Genomic DNA, 12216 nt, shown 5'->3' with positions numbered 1-12216 from the left:
CTTCACAGGAATGTGTGTAACATGCAGATATACATACAGACAAACCACTCCTGCACCAAAGGCAAAAATAAATTAATCTAAAAAAAGAAAGAAAGAAAAGAAATGGGCATACAGTAGGTGATGGCTATGGCGGGAACCCCCTACCCCAGGTGACCCACAGGCAGGTTAGGGTTAAGCAACAGTGTCCAAAACAGAAGTTAGCAGAGTCCAGGGGATTGCCAAATGTGTGGCCTGAGGAATCTGCTATGTCAACAGGTTTGGAAGGGGAAGTGAGCAGGAAAGGAAGTGGGCTGAGGGCTTGGCAGACTCTAGCATATTCTTTCCCCTCCCCCAGCCCCAGCCTTCTGGACCCTTGGGTCTTACATACCTACCTGTTCTTCAGATGTAGGGCTCCAAGGCCTGGAGCCAGAGCTGCCTTCCCTTGTATTGGTGACCTCCAGGAGCTCACGTCCAGGAAGTTATTACTCTGCAGTAGAGTCTTCTGGGATGAACTATGAGGGGCTGGGAGACGGTTCAGTGAGTAAAGTGTTTGCTATTCAAACAGAAGGGCATGACTTCCAGCCCCAGGACGTGGATATGTCCAGCACAGAGCTACGCACGGTGAGTTGCCTTTGTAACCTCAGCACAGGGGAGGTAGAGACAGATGAATCTCTAGGACTTGCTGAACAGCAGGCCTGGGCTAACCACTAAGCCTCTAGATCCCACTGAGAACCCCTGTCTCAAAACACAAGGCGGAAGGAAAGGGAGTGGTCTGGAGAGATGGTTCAAAGGCGTGTGCGGGCCTGCTCAGCAGCACTCTTACCTGCTCAGCCGTAGCGCTAGCTTCTGCTGATATATTTTATTAATCTGAATATATGTAAGATAACATTCTGATATGTGATCAGCATAAAAATATCCTTGAGTCTGAGGGCGTGGCTCAGTGGTAGAGCCCCTGCCTAGAATCCCCCAGTGAGGGGGCTGGGGGCGTGGCTCAGTGGTAGAGCCCCTGCCTAGAATCCCCCAGTGAGGGGCTGGGGGCGTGGCTTAGGGTTAGAACACCCCAGAAATGTTGATGTCCTAGATTCTAAGGGTTAAACTGAAAACACTTGGTTGTTCCATGTTTTTCCATCACTGCCTTCAAATTCTTCATCTCCACCACTGAACCCCAAGCTGGTCACTGCCTGAATGAGGAATGTTCCATATCAGCTCTTATATTTGACCACTTAGTGGAACTGTTTGAGGAGGTTATGAAGTTTTTTAGGTGGAGCCTTGCTGAATGAAGTAGGTCACTGGAGGAGGGCTCTGGGGATCTGTATTCTCACCTCGTGTCCTGTGTCCTTCCTCTGTGTTCTCTGTGTGGGTGAGCATGTGATCGACGGGCTTCCTGCCTCCATGCATTCCTACTTTTTACTGACTCATCCTCTAGAACCATAAGCCAAAGTAAGCTCTTTCTTTCATAAATTGCTTTTGGTCATGGTATTTTATTACAGGCCAGGAAAGTAACCAATGCACTGGGGGATTCTAGGCAGGGGCTCTACCACTGAGCCACGCCCCCAGCCCCTCACTGGGAGATTCTAGGCAGGGGCTCTACCACTGAGCCACGCCCACCAGCTCCTCAATGGTGGGTTCTTGGCAGATGTTCTCCTGAGCCAGGCCCCCAGTCCTTTGTTGGAGGATTCTAGGTAAATATCATGACACTGCCCCAGACCTTTTATTTTCTTGGCACATCTACTGACAGAGTAAGTCTCCCATGAAATGCAGAGGCCTCTCAGGATGAAAGAGAGAGGCCTGCATCAGAGTCTGTAGTGTTTTGACCCAGAAACAATTTCCTCTAACAACATGACTTTATGCTCTAAATATCAACAGAAGAATTCATGAGCACATCCCCTCTAGGCCTTAAGCAAGGCTCGGAGAGAAATGCGCTCATCAGAATTGCCGAGTGAAGAGATTTCATGTCAGGGTTGAGGCCATGCCTTGCTCGGTGTCCTGGGCCTGCACCATGCCCGTAGGTGTATAGTTTAAGATACTGTACTCAGGAGCTGGGCACACTTTAATCCCAACAATTGGGAAGCCGAGGGAGGCAAATCTCTGTGAGCTTGAAGTTACCCTGTCTCAAACCCAACCCAAACCAAATCAAAACCAAAACCAGCTACTATGGTCAACAACAACAACAACAATTTCTTCTTCTTCTTCTTCTTCTTCTTCTTCTTCTTCTTCTTCTTCTTCTTCTTCTTCTTCTTCTTCTTCTTCTTCTTCTTCTTCTTCTTCTTCTTCCTCTTTTCTTCTTCTTCTCCTCCTCCTCCTCCCCCTCCTCCTCCTCCCCTTCCTCCCTCTCCTCCCCCTCCTTCTTTTGGTTGCCATTATTATTGTTATTACAAATAATAATAAATGTACAATAATAATTTTCGTTGTAAATCTCTGTGCACATGAACCTGTTACAGTCACAGTTTGTGTATGAAGGTCAGAGGATAGCCTTAATTCTAGACCTTTCCTTTTTACTTTGAGACAGAGTCTTTTGTTGCTTGCAGTGGCAAAGGCCAGGCTAGCTGGCCTACATGTTTCCAGGAATTCTGTCTGCCCTGGCTATCTTCCTGCCTGAATGCTGGCATTACATACATATACTACTGAATGTGGCTATTATTTGGGTTCCAGAAATTCAACCTCAGGTCCTCATGCTTGCGTTTCCAGTGATCCATCAGTGGAGACCAGACAGGCCTCCACTGTGAGATCTTCCTTGCCTCTGCCTCCAGAGTGCTGGCATGACAAGCATGTTCTCCTATGCCTGCTATGTCTTCCCATTTTACAGGTAAAAAACCAGAGGTGGGGGCAGGACTTGCTTTGTGTGTGTGTGGGTGGGGTGGGGTGGAGCGTGAGACAGGGTTTCCCTAAGTAGTCCTTGCAGTCCTGGAACTCTCTCTGGAACACTTGGCTGGCCTTGAACTCAGAGATCTGTCTGCCTCTGTCTCCAGAGTGCTGTGATCAAAGGTGTGCGCCACCACTGCATGACAGGTCTTGGCATTTTATGTTCTCTGGAAACCTCAGGCCCTGGACTCAGCTTCTTGAACTTTTGAGAAGGGGTAATTGTGGGCTATGCTCCTCACATTTGAGGAAGGAAAGCTCTTTAAGAGTCTGAGGCTGGCAGGAATGCGTGGCGGAGAGCAGCACAGCGGGTCAGGAGTGGGTCAGCAGGCTGCTGGTACTTACTCTGGATCCTTAGAGGCACTTTAGTGCCAAAGGTGGGTGGAAAGTGGTTTCAAAGATAGCCCTGTAGACCTTGCTGTGCAAAGCCCACACACATCTGGCTTCCAGGAAGCTGATGATAGTGAGACTGGGGGTGGAGACACTGTCCAGTCCTCCACACTTGAGGCCTTTCCAACCTTTCTTTCTGTGGGTTAATTTGTGACTCACGGGAGGAAGAAAAGACAAATATTCCCCTGGGGCTGGGAGGAGGCCACGCCTGTTTTTCCTGGTTAGGGAGGTTGTGCAGGGCGTCCTCACAGAATCCCATAGGATCCCGGGAAGGGTTGGATTGGCGAGACTCACACCCACGACTGTCCCTGGTGGAGAGACTCTGGGCCTCCCTGTGTACTTGTTAGCGGCATTCAGCCAACGTGGGAGCAGTCGGAAGAGAAGGTAAGGAAGGGAGGCATAAAGGAGGTTGCGAGAAGGGGTGGAGGGGTTCATGATTTTGGCTTCTTAGACAAATTCATTTTGAAATCTTGGGAGTCAGAATTAGCATTCCAGATGGTGTGTGTGTGTGTGTGTGTGTGTGTGTGTGTGTGTGTGTGTGTATGTGTGTGTGTGTGCGTTTTAATTAATTAATTAATTTTATTGTATTTTTCTGAGACAAGAGCTCATGTTGTCCAGGCTGACCTCAAACTCACTATGTAGCTGAGGCAATCTTGAACACCCGTGTCCTGCCTTCACCTCCAGAGTACAGGGATCATCGGAAACAGGTTATGTCGTGCTGGGAGTAGAGCTCAGGACTCCGGCTCTGTACCAGCCTAGCCACACCCCCAGCCCTGGATCTTAACATCACTGCTTATGAAAACGCATCAGTGCCCCAGATGCTTGGTAACAGTTAAGTGAGCCAAGTAGAAAACGTTCATCCACACTCTGCAGGACAGGGCTACAGCCTCCCTTTCAGGAATTCCTGCAGGACGGATCCAGTACTCTAAAAGTCAGTGTGTCTGTGGGCAAGCCCTCTGACTCCACGTTCCTGCTTCCTAAGACAGCAAGGGTTACTTTAGAAAGAGGTGGACATGGGTCAGACCTAGAAAGCTCTGGGGCTTCTTGTAAGCCGAGTGCATTCCACAAGAGTATTATTCTGTGAGCGCGGTTCCAAGCAACAGAACTCTTACCTCTAACACAGATGCACTCCCTGCTCTTCTCACATTTCTGTGTTACCTTTTCTTTAAAAGTATTTTGTTGGGGTTGGGGATTTAGCTCAGTGGTAGAGTGCTTGCCTAGGAAGCGCAAGGCCCTGGGTTCGGTCCCCAGATCCGAAAAAAAAAGAAAAAAGAAAAAAAGTATTTTGTGATTCTCATATATTTTCTTTTAATTATTTTATTAATTGATGTGTGTGTGTGTGTGTGTGTGTGTGTGTGTGTGTGTGTAGCAGCTCGTGTGTATCTTTCTTTCTAAATTGCATTTATTTATTGCATGTGCATGTAGCCATGTGTGCCACAACCTCCGTGTAGAAGCCAGGACTCAGGTGTGTTCTTCTCCCACATGTGGTCACGGGATGAGACTCAGGTCACGAGGCTTGCAGGATGAGCACTGTAGCCCCCAGCCATTCCCCTCAGCCCCTAAGCAGCTCCTTAGCCCCCTTTAGGCCTCGGTTTTCTAATTCATTCTTTCACTCACCAAATACCATATGAACCCCACGGACTGCTGTAGATGCCAGGAACACGCTGGCGTCCACACAGGGTGGAGCCCAAGTTCTGGGAAAGTATGATAATGTATCTTCTGGTCTGGGATGGGTGGGACAGGCAGTTCTGAAACAGAATACAAACACAGTGAACGCAGAGAGCACAGTGAGTGCAGTGAGCATCAGCGCACCCCCCATCCCTCTCTGTCTCCCCTCCCCCTCTCCCCCCTTCCCTGTCCATCTCTCCGTCTCTCCCCTCCCTCTCTCTCCCTTTCTCTCTCTGTCTCTGCCTCTCTCCCCTCTCTCCTTCTCCCTCTCTCTCTCCCCTTTCCTCTCCCCTCCTTCTCTCCCCACCTCTGTCTGTCTGTCTGTCTGTCTGTCTCTCTGTGTGTCTCTCTCTCTGTCTCTCTGTCTCTCTCTGTCTCTCTCTCTGTCTCTGTCTCTCTCTCTGTCTCTGTCTCTGTCTCTGTCTCTCTCTCTCTCTCTCTGTCTCTCTGTCTCTCTGTCTCTCTGTCTCTCTCTCCAGGATCTCCTGTAACCCACTGGCCTCGAACTCACAGTTTAGGGTGGAGTTGAGCTTCTGATCCCCCTGCTCCCACCTCCCAAGTGCTGACGCCATAGCGATGTGTCGCCAGTGTGTCGCCAGTGTTCAGCGTTCCGTATTGGTAAACATTCTTCCAACTGAGTACCATCCTCAGCCCGGTTTTGTGGCTTTGGAAGATCGGGTCTCATTGTATAGCTTAAGGTGGCCTGGAACTTGCTAGGTAGACCAAACTGGCCTCACACTCATGGCAATCCTCCTGCCCTGGTCTCCAAAGTATTGAGGTTTCAGGGATGTATCTCATTGTCAGTTTTTCCCATTTAAATTGCATTTTTAGCATACAAAACAATGTGTTTCAGGGTTGGGGATTTAGCTCAGTGGTAGAGCGCTTGCCTAGCAAGCGCAAGGCCCTGGGTTCGGTCCCCAGCTCCGAAAAAAAGAAAAAAGAAAAAAAAAAAAACCAAAAACAAAAACAATGTGTTTCATATATGAAGGTTCTTGAGGTTTGTTCAAATTCACCCCCATTGATCTCTCTTATCTCATCAGCATGTATATTATTATATTGTCGTAATAATAGTAATTATTATTATTGAGACAAAATATCTCTATGTAGCTCTGGCTATCCTGGAACTCCCTGTGTAGACAAGTTTGGTCTCACACTCACAGAGATCCACCTCCCTCTGCCTCCAGAGCGTTGGGATTAAAGGCGTACATCAGTACGCCTGGCTTATAATTAAAAGTGGCAATTTGGGACTGAAGAGGTGGCTCAGTCATTAAGAACATGTGCTGATCTTTCAGAGGTTCTGAGTTCGGTTCCCAGCACCCATCATATCAGGTGGCTTACAAACACCTGTAACTCCTGCTCTAGGGAGCCTGACGCCTTTTTCTGGCCCCAACAGGTAACCGCACCCATTCGGCCTACACTTAAACAAACAAACACAGGTATTCATAAATAAAAATGAAAAAGTAAGTCATGCGTGGTAGACCAAGCTTTTAATGACAGCACCCAGGAGGTAGGCAGATCTCTGTGAGTTTGAGGCCAGTCTGTCTACATAGTAACTTCCAGGCCAGTCAGAGGTACATGGTAGGGTCCTGTCTTAAAACAGAACAGCAATTTGGGAGCAAGGTGACTGAGTAGGTAAACGCACTCACTGCCAAGCCTGACAGCTGTACGTGATTCCCGTATCCCACATGGTAGAAGAAGGTAGAGGATGAGGTGTCCTCTGACCTCCAATGTGAGCTGTACCACAGAAGCGTCCTGTGTGTGAACGCATGCACAAACTAATATGTAAAAATAATGGCAATGGTATATTTCTGCATTGTGTATAGAACCAAACAAATATAAATGGTTTACTGTAAAAGACATCGATGTCACTGGGTGTCGAAGTATCCATTTGTAATCCCAGACAGAGAGGGTAGATGGGAAGGTTTCTTGTACTCTCTGTTGAGCCAGTTGGCAAACTTGAGGTGAGATATCCTGTTTGAAAAAATTGTGGAGGGCTGGAGGGTGTGTCTCAGTGGTAGAGCCCCTGTCTAGAATCCCCCAGTGAGGGGCTGAGGGTGTGGCTCAATGGTACAACTCCTGCCTAGAATTCCCCAGGGAGGGGATAGGGATGTGGCTCAGTGATAGAGCCCTGAGTTGAAATGGGAGAGAAAGAGGGAGGGGGAGAGGGAGGGAATGTGATGCTGGGAATCATCCCTGTCTGTTTATAGAGGAAATACCATAGGCTGGTAGTGTCTGAGAACAGACACTGTCCTGAATTGTTATCAGTAGACGCTGTGCAGGGTGGGGTCAGAGATGGGAAGAGAGGTAGCGGTAATGGCAGGTAACACACACAGACACACAGAGACAGACACACAGACATACATGTAGGCTCTCTCTCTCTCTCTCTCTCTCTCTCTCTCTCTCTCTCTCTCTCACACACACACACACACACACACACACACACACACACACACACACACACACAAAGATTAGGCAACTTGTTGAAGGCCACACAGCTATCGAAGTTTTGAGTTTTTGTACTTTTGTTAGGTTTTACATTGCTTGTTTGTTTTTTTTTTCCCCTGAGGTGGGGGTCTTATAGCCCAGCCTCAAAATCATGGCATTTCTCCTGCCTCAGTCTCTGAGTGCTGGGTTGACAGGTGAGTTTAAAAAAAACAAAACAGGGGCTGGGGATTTAGCTCAGTGGTAGAGCGCTTACCTAGGAAGCGCAAGGCCCCCTGGGTTCGGTCCCCAGCTCCGAAAAAAAGAACCAAAAAAATAAATAAATAAATAAAAATAAAAAAACCAAAACAGGTACAGTTTAAGGATGGAAAAATACTCAGAAAAATGGCTTGGCTTCCTAACTGGCTACCTGGCAGAGCTGAGAGTGGCCCAATTTCCGCTCTGTCCTTCCTGTTTTGACAGTGTTGGTTAAGGCTTTGGGCAGTGCCAGACAAGCCATAAATAGTCAGATGAGAGCTGCAGGCCAGACGTGGCGTTGGGTGTCCCCTTCACCTAAGTCCAGCCCTGCCCAGCCTACTCTGTGTCATGTGTGTGTTTCTTAGGCATTAACTCTGCTATCCCACCAAACTGGTGAGATGAGTCCTAGAGGAGGGTGTGGACAGCCAGTCAGGACTGCAGTCCCAAGCCATGGAGTCAGTTCAGGGTCACAGGGTATATGTGACTGTCTAGCGTCCCACTTTCTCCTATCTGGGGATGGTAATATTTTCAGACTCCCTGGAGACACGTTGCAATTCAGTTCTGTCTTCTTAGCGGAGTGATTTTAAGTATGTTCCTCACCCTTTCTGTGCCTCTTCCACTGTAGAATTAGTTTAACAAGACTGTATCAAGATACAATGTTGAAAAGTGTTTGGGGCCATGCCTTGTATGTGCACAAAATGCTCAACATGGTGCCTCTAATACTCTAAAACTATTATTATTGTTTTACTAAGTCACTTTGTGTCTTAGGGTTTCTATTGATGTGAAGAGACACTATGACTCTGGCAACTCTTATAAGGAAAACATTTAATTGGGGATGGCTTACAGGTTCAGAGGTTTGGTCCATTATCATCATGGTGGGAAACATGGCAGCATGCAGACAGACACGGTGCTGGAGATGCTGAGAGTTCTACATCTTAATTGTTATACTGCAGAAGGAGACTATTTTCCACACTAGGTATAGCTTGAGCCTATGAGACCTTAAAGCCTGCTTCAACAGTGACACACGTCCTCCAACAAGACCACACCCACTGCAACCAGGAGTAACACCTGCTCATAGTGCCACTTCCCGTGGGCCAAGCATTCAAAGGCATGAGCCGATGGGGCCTTAGCCATTCAAACCACCACACTCTGTTGCTATTTTCTTTCTTTTCTTTCTTTCTTTTTTTTTATTAACTTGAGTATTTCTTATATACATTTCGAGTGTTATTCCCTTTCCCGGTTTCCGGGCAAACATCCCCCTCCCCCCTCCCCTTCCTTATGGGTGTTCCCCTCCCAACCCTCCCCCCATTGCCGCCCTCCCCCCATAGACTAGTTCACTGGGGGTTCAGTCTTAGCAGGACCCAGGGCTTCCCCTTCCACTGGTGCTCTTACTAGGATATTCATTGCTACCAATTTTCTTTCTTAACGGTTTTTAGTGTGCATGAATGAGTCTGTGCACCTGAGCACATATCCACGCAGACAGAGTTCAGGGGAGAGCGACAGATTCCCCAGGAGCTAGAGTTTCAGACAATTGTGAGCTGCCCAGTGACCACCTGCAAGAGTACTAGTTAAGGGCATTTGTTACTTTCCCAGAAGACTCTAGATTTTTTGCTAGTATCCTCCTGATGTCTCACAAACCTCTGTAACTCTAGTTCCAGGGAATTCAATGTCTTTTGTAAACCTCCATGGACACCAGGCACGATGTGTCACACATATACACAAGCAGGTAAACCTCCAAACAACAGCACCACCTCCACCACCACCACCACCACCACCGACAACAACAACAACAACAACGCGTTTTAAAAATGGAAGGTAGGGGTTGGGGATTTAGCTCAGTGGTAGAGCGCTTGCCTAGCAAGCGCAAGGCCCTGGGTTCGGTCCCCAGCTCCGAAAAAGAAGAAAAGAAAAAAAAAAAAAAAGGAAGGTAAAGGGCTGGAGAGATGGCTCAGTGGTTAAGAGCACTGACTGCTCTTCCAGAGGTCCTGAGTTCAATTCCCAGCAACCACATGGTGGCTCACGACCATCTGTAGTGGGATCTGAGGCCGTCTTCTGGTGTGTCTCGAGACAGCTACTGTTTACTTATATAAATAAAAGAATTAATAAAATAAAAAAAAGGAAGATAAGGATGGGGGCTGGAGAAGACGGCTCAGCTGTGAGCTGCCATGTGGGTGCTGAAACAGATCCTGGGTCCCCCACAAGAGCAACAAGTGCTCTTAACCACGGAGCTGTCTCTCTAGCACCTCCCCCTTTGACACAGTGTGTCCTGTAGTGTGTAGCCCAGGGTGGCATTGAACTCAGGACCCTCCTCCTAAGCGCTGCAATGACAGGAGGGTGGGACTAGCTACGCTCTGATGAGACAGCATTTTGCTAGGTAAACGCTGACTCATGCCTAGTGATCAGCATGTAGTCAAGCTGGCTTGGAACTCATGGCAATCCCGCTGCCTCAACTCTTGAGCACTGTGATTACATCGTGCCTGGCCGACTCCAACCTCACTTTTTTGTTTTCTGGCCACTCTATTCTGGCCACACTGCCCTGGTATTCCTTGAATCCATCTACCATACTTTTATCCCACTCTAGGTTTTCACCCTTTCCCATAATTCTTTTAGGTCCTGCTCACAAGCTTAGAAGCCTTCCTCGACCACCCATGTGCAATTCCAACACAGCCTCCTTCTCTAGGATTTTTTTTTTTTATTTTTTGAGGCGGAGTGAGGAAGTTGAGGTAGGAGGAGCAGCAGTACATAGTCACTCTCGGGGGCCAGCAGATGTAAAACTAGCCCAAGCGACATGAAATCCTCTTTTCAAAAAACCACAAAGTACCCAGGAACTGAGTCTGTGAATGATCTGTAAGGAATTCAGGGTTCTCTTCTTCCTGGATTTTCTATGTTAGTATTGTTGAGACAATGTCTCCAGATAGATTTTTTTTCCACTGAGCCCACAAGATACCATTTATTTATTTATTTATTTATTTATTTATTTATTTATTTATTTTTCCAAGAGGATTTCTCTGTAGCCCTGACAGTGCTGAAACTCACCCTGTAGACCAGACAGGCCTCAGATGCAGAGATTAGCCTGCTTCTGCTTCCCTAGTGTTGGGATTAAAGGTGTGACCACCACTGCTTAGCTCCATGCCTCATTCTTGCTGGAGTTTTAATTTTTGGAATTCCAAGAGCTTGGTGTTCTAATTGTTCAGTAGCGTTCTGAATTGATATATTCAAATCTGCCTGGAGGTTCTAAAACTGCACCTTAGCCCTTCTAAGACAGATGTGAGGTACAATTCTAGTGTTTTAAGGAATTGTTTAGGGTTCCAGCAATCCAATATGCCAACAGGCTGGAATTCTAAGATTGTGACATCCTAAAATTCCAAGATACAAGGATGGGATGCAGCTCAGTGGTAGAGCCCCTGCCTAGAATCCCCCAGTGAGGGGCTGGGGGCGTGGCTCAGTGGTAGAGCCCCTGCCTAGAATTCCTCAAGGTTGTGTGTGCGTGTGTGTGTGTGTGTGTGTGTGTGTGTGTGTGTGTGTGTGCATGTGTGTGGTTGCTCAGTGGTAGAGCAACCTGCCTAGCACCTGTGAGGCTCTGGCTTCAATCCAAGTACTTAGTGTGTAAAGGATCAATGTACTAGAATTTCAAGATGTGCATGTTTTAGCATCTTGAAATTCTAGTTCTTGTCCTTGCTGTCGTCTCAGTTTCTGCTCTCATATTCTGGAATTCTGCATGCTAATGAGATGACTCTATGCTTTCATTCTTTCTCTCTCTCTTTCCCTCTCTTTCTTTCCTTCTTTCTCTCTGTTTTTTTGACAGGGTTTCTCTGTGTAACCCTGGCTGTCCTGGAGCTTGCTTTGTAGACCAGGCTGGTCTCAAACTCACAGAGATCCCTCTGTCTCTGCTCCAGTGTACTGGAATTAAGGTGTATACCACCACTGCCTGGCTAATTATTTCTATCTTAATAGTTTCTTTTCTTATTGTTTGTGATGAAATATTCCACAGCTGGATGTGGTGGCACACTTTTTTATCCCAGGACACTTGGGAGGCAGAGGTAGGTGAATTTCTGTGAGTTTGGGGCCATCCTGGTCTACATAAAATACTCTTAAAAGGCTGCTTAAGGCAAAAGGTGTTTATTATATATTTTTGTAAACTATGTTATTATGTATTATATATAATCTATAGAATTAATATTATATAATCCATAGTATACAACATACAATACATTATACATTATCATATATTATATGATTATGTTGATATTATACAACATACAATACTTGTTAATATTAATTATTAATATCGTACATAAAATATTTATGAACCACAATATATCATTATATTATATTTATTTATGCAATATTTAATTTATAGATTATACACTATGTTAATTATAATAATTTATAAAATAAAATTATATTAATTATGGTAATTAATAGCATTATGATATTATTGATAGTTATATTAATGATATTGTATATCATATACCATTTTATATTACTATATATTATCATAGTCAGACTCATAGTTCCAATATCTGGTCCATTATGGAGGGGAAGTCAAGGCAATAGCAGCTTGAAGTAGCTGATCACATTGAAACCAGTCAAAAAAACACTAGTGCTGAATGCATGCTGCTGCCCAGATGTTTTTTCCGT

General features: G+C 46.3%; 1 protein-coding gene across 3 annotated transcripts in view; it reads left to right on the top strand.

Annotated features, from left to right (window-relative positions):
• The first annotated feature begins 469 nt into the window (after positions 1–469).
• The window catches only part of C5ar2 (complement C5a receptor 2), a 15027-nt gene continuing 3280 nt past the window's right edge, over positions 470–12216 (top strand). The window contains exon 1 of one of the 3 annotated variants that reach the window (XM_006228352.5): positions 470–600. In XM_006228352.5, coding sequence (XP_006228414.1) covers positions 487–600 — 114 coding nt within the window. In that variant the 5' untranslated portion in view covers positions 470–486. Of the gene's footprint in view, positions 601–2867; positions 3216–3499; positions 3613–12216 lie in introns of those variants that run through there. The other 2 variants (XM_006228353.5, NM_001003710.3) reach the window with 2 other exon arrangements.

The sequence above is a fragment of the Rattus norvegicus genome, chromosome 1 (genome assembly GCF_036323735.1).
Source record: "Rattus norvegicus strain BN/NHsdMcwi chromosome 1, GRCr8, whole genome shotgun sequence".
Lineage (NCBI taxonomy): Eukaryota > Metazoa > Chordata > Mammalia > Rodentia > Muridae > Rattus > Rattus norvegicus.
This window is presented reverse-complemented; position numbering and strand designations above follow the sequence as displayed.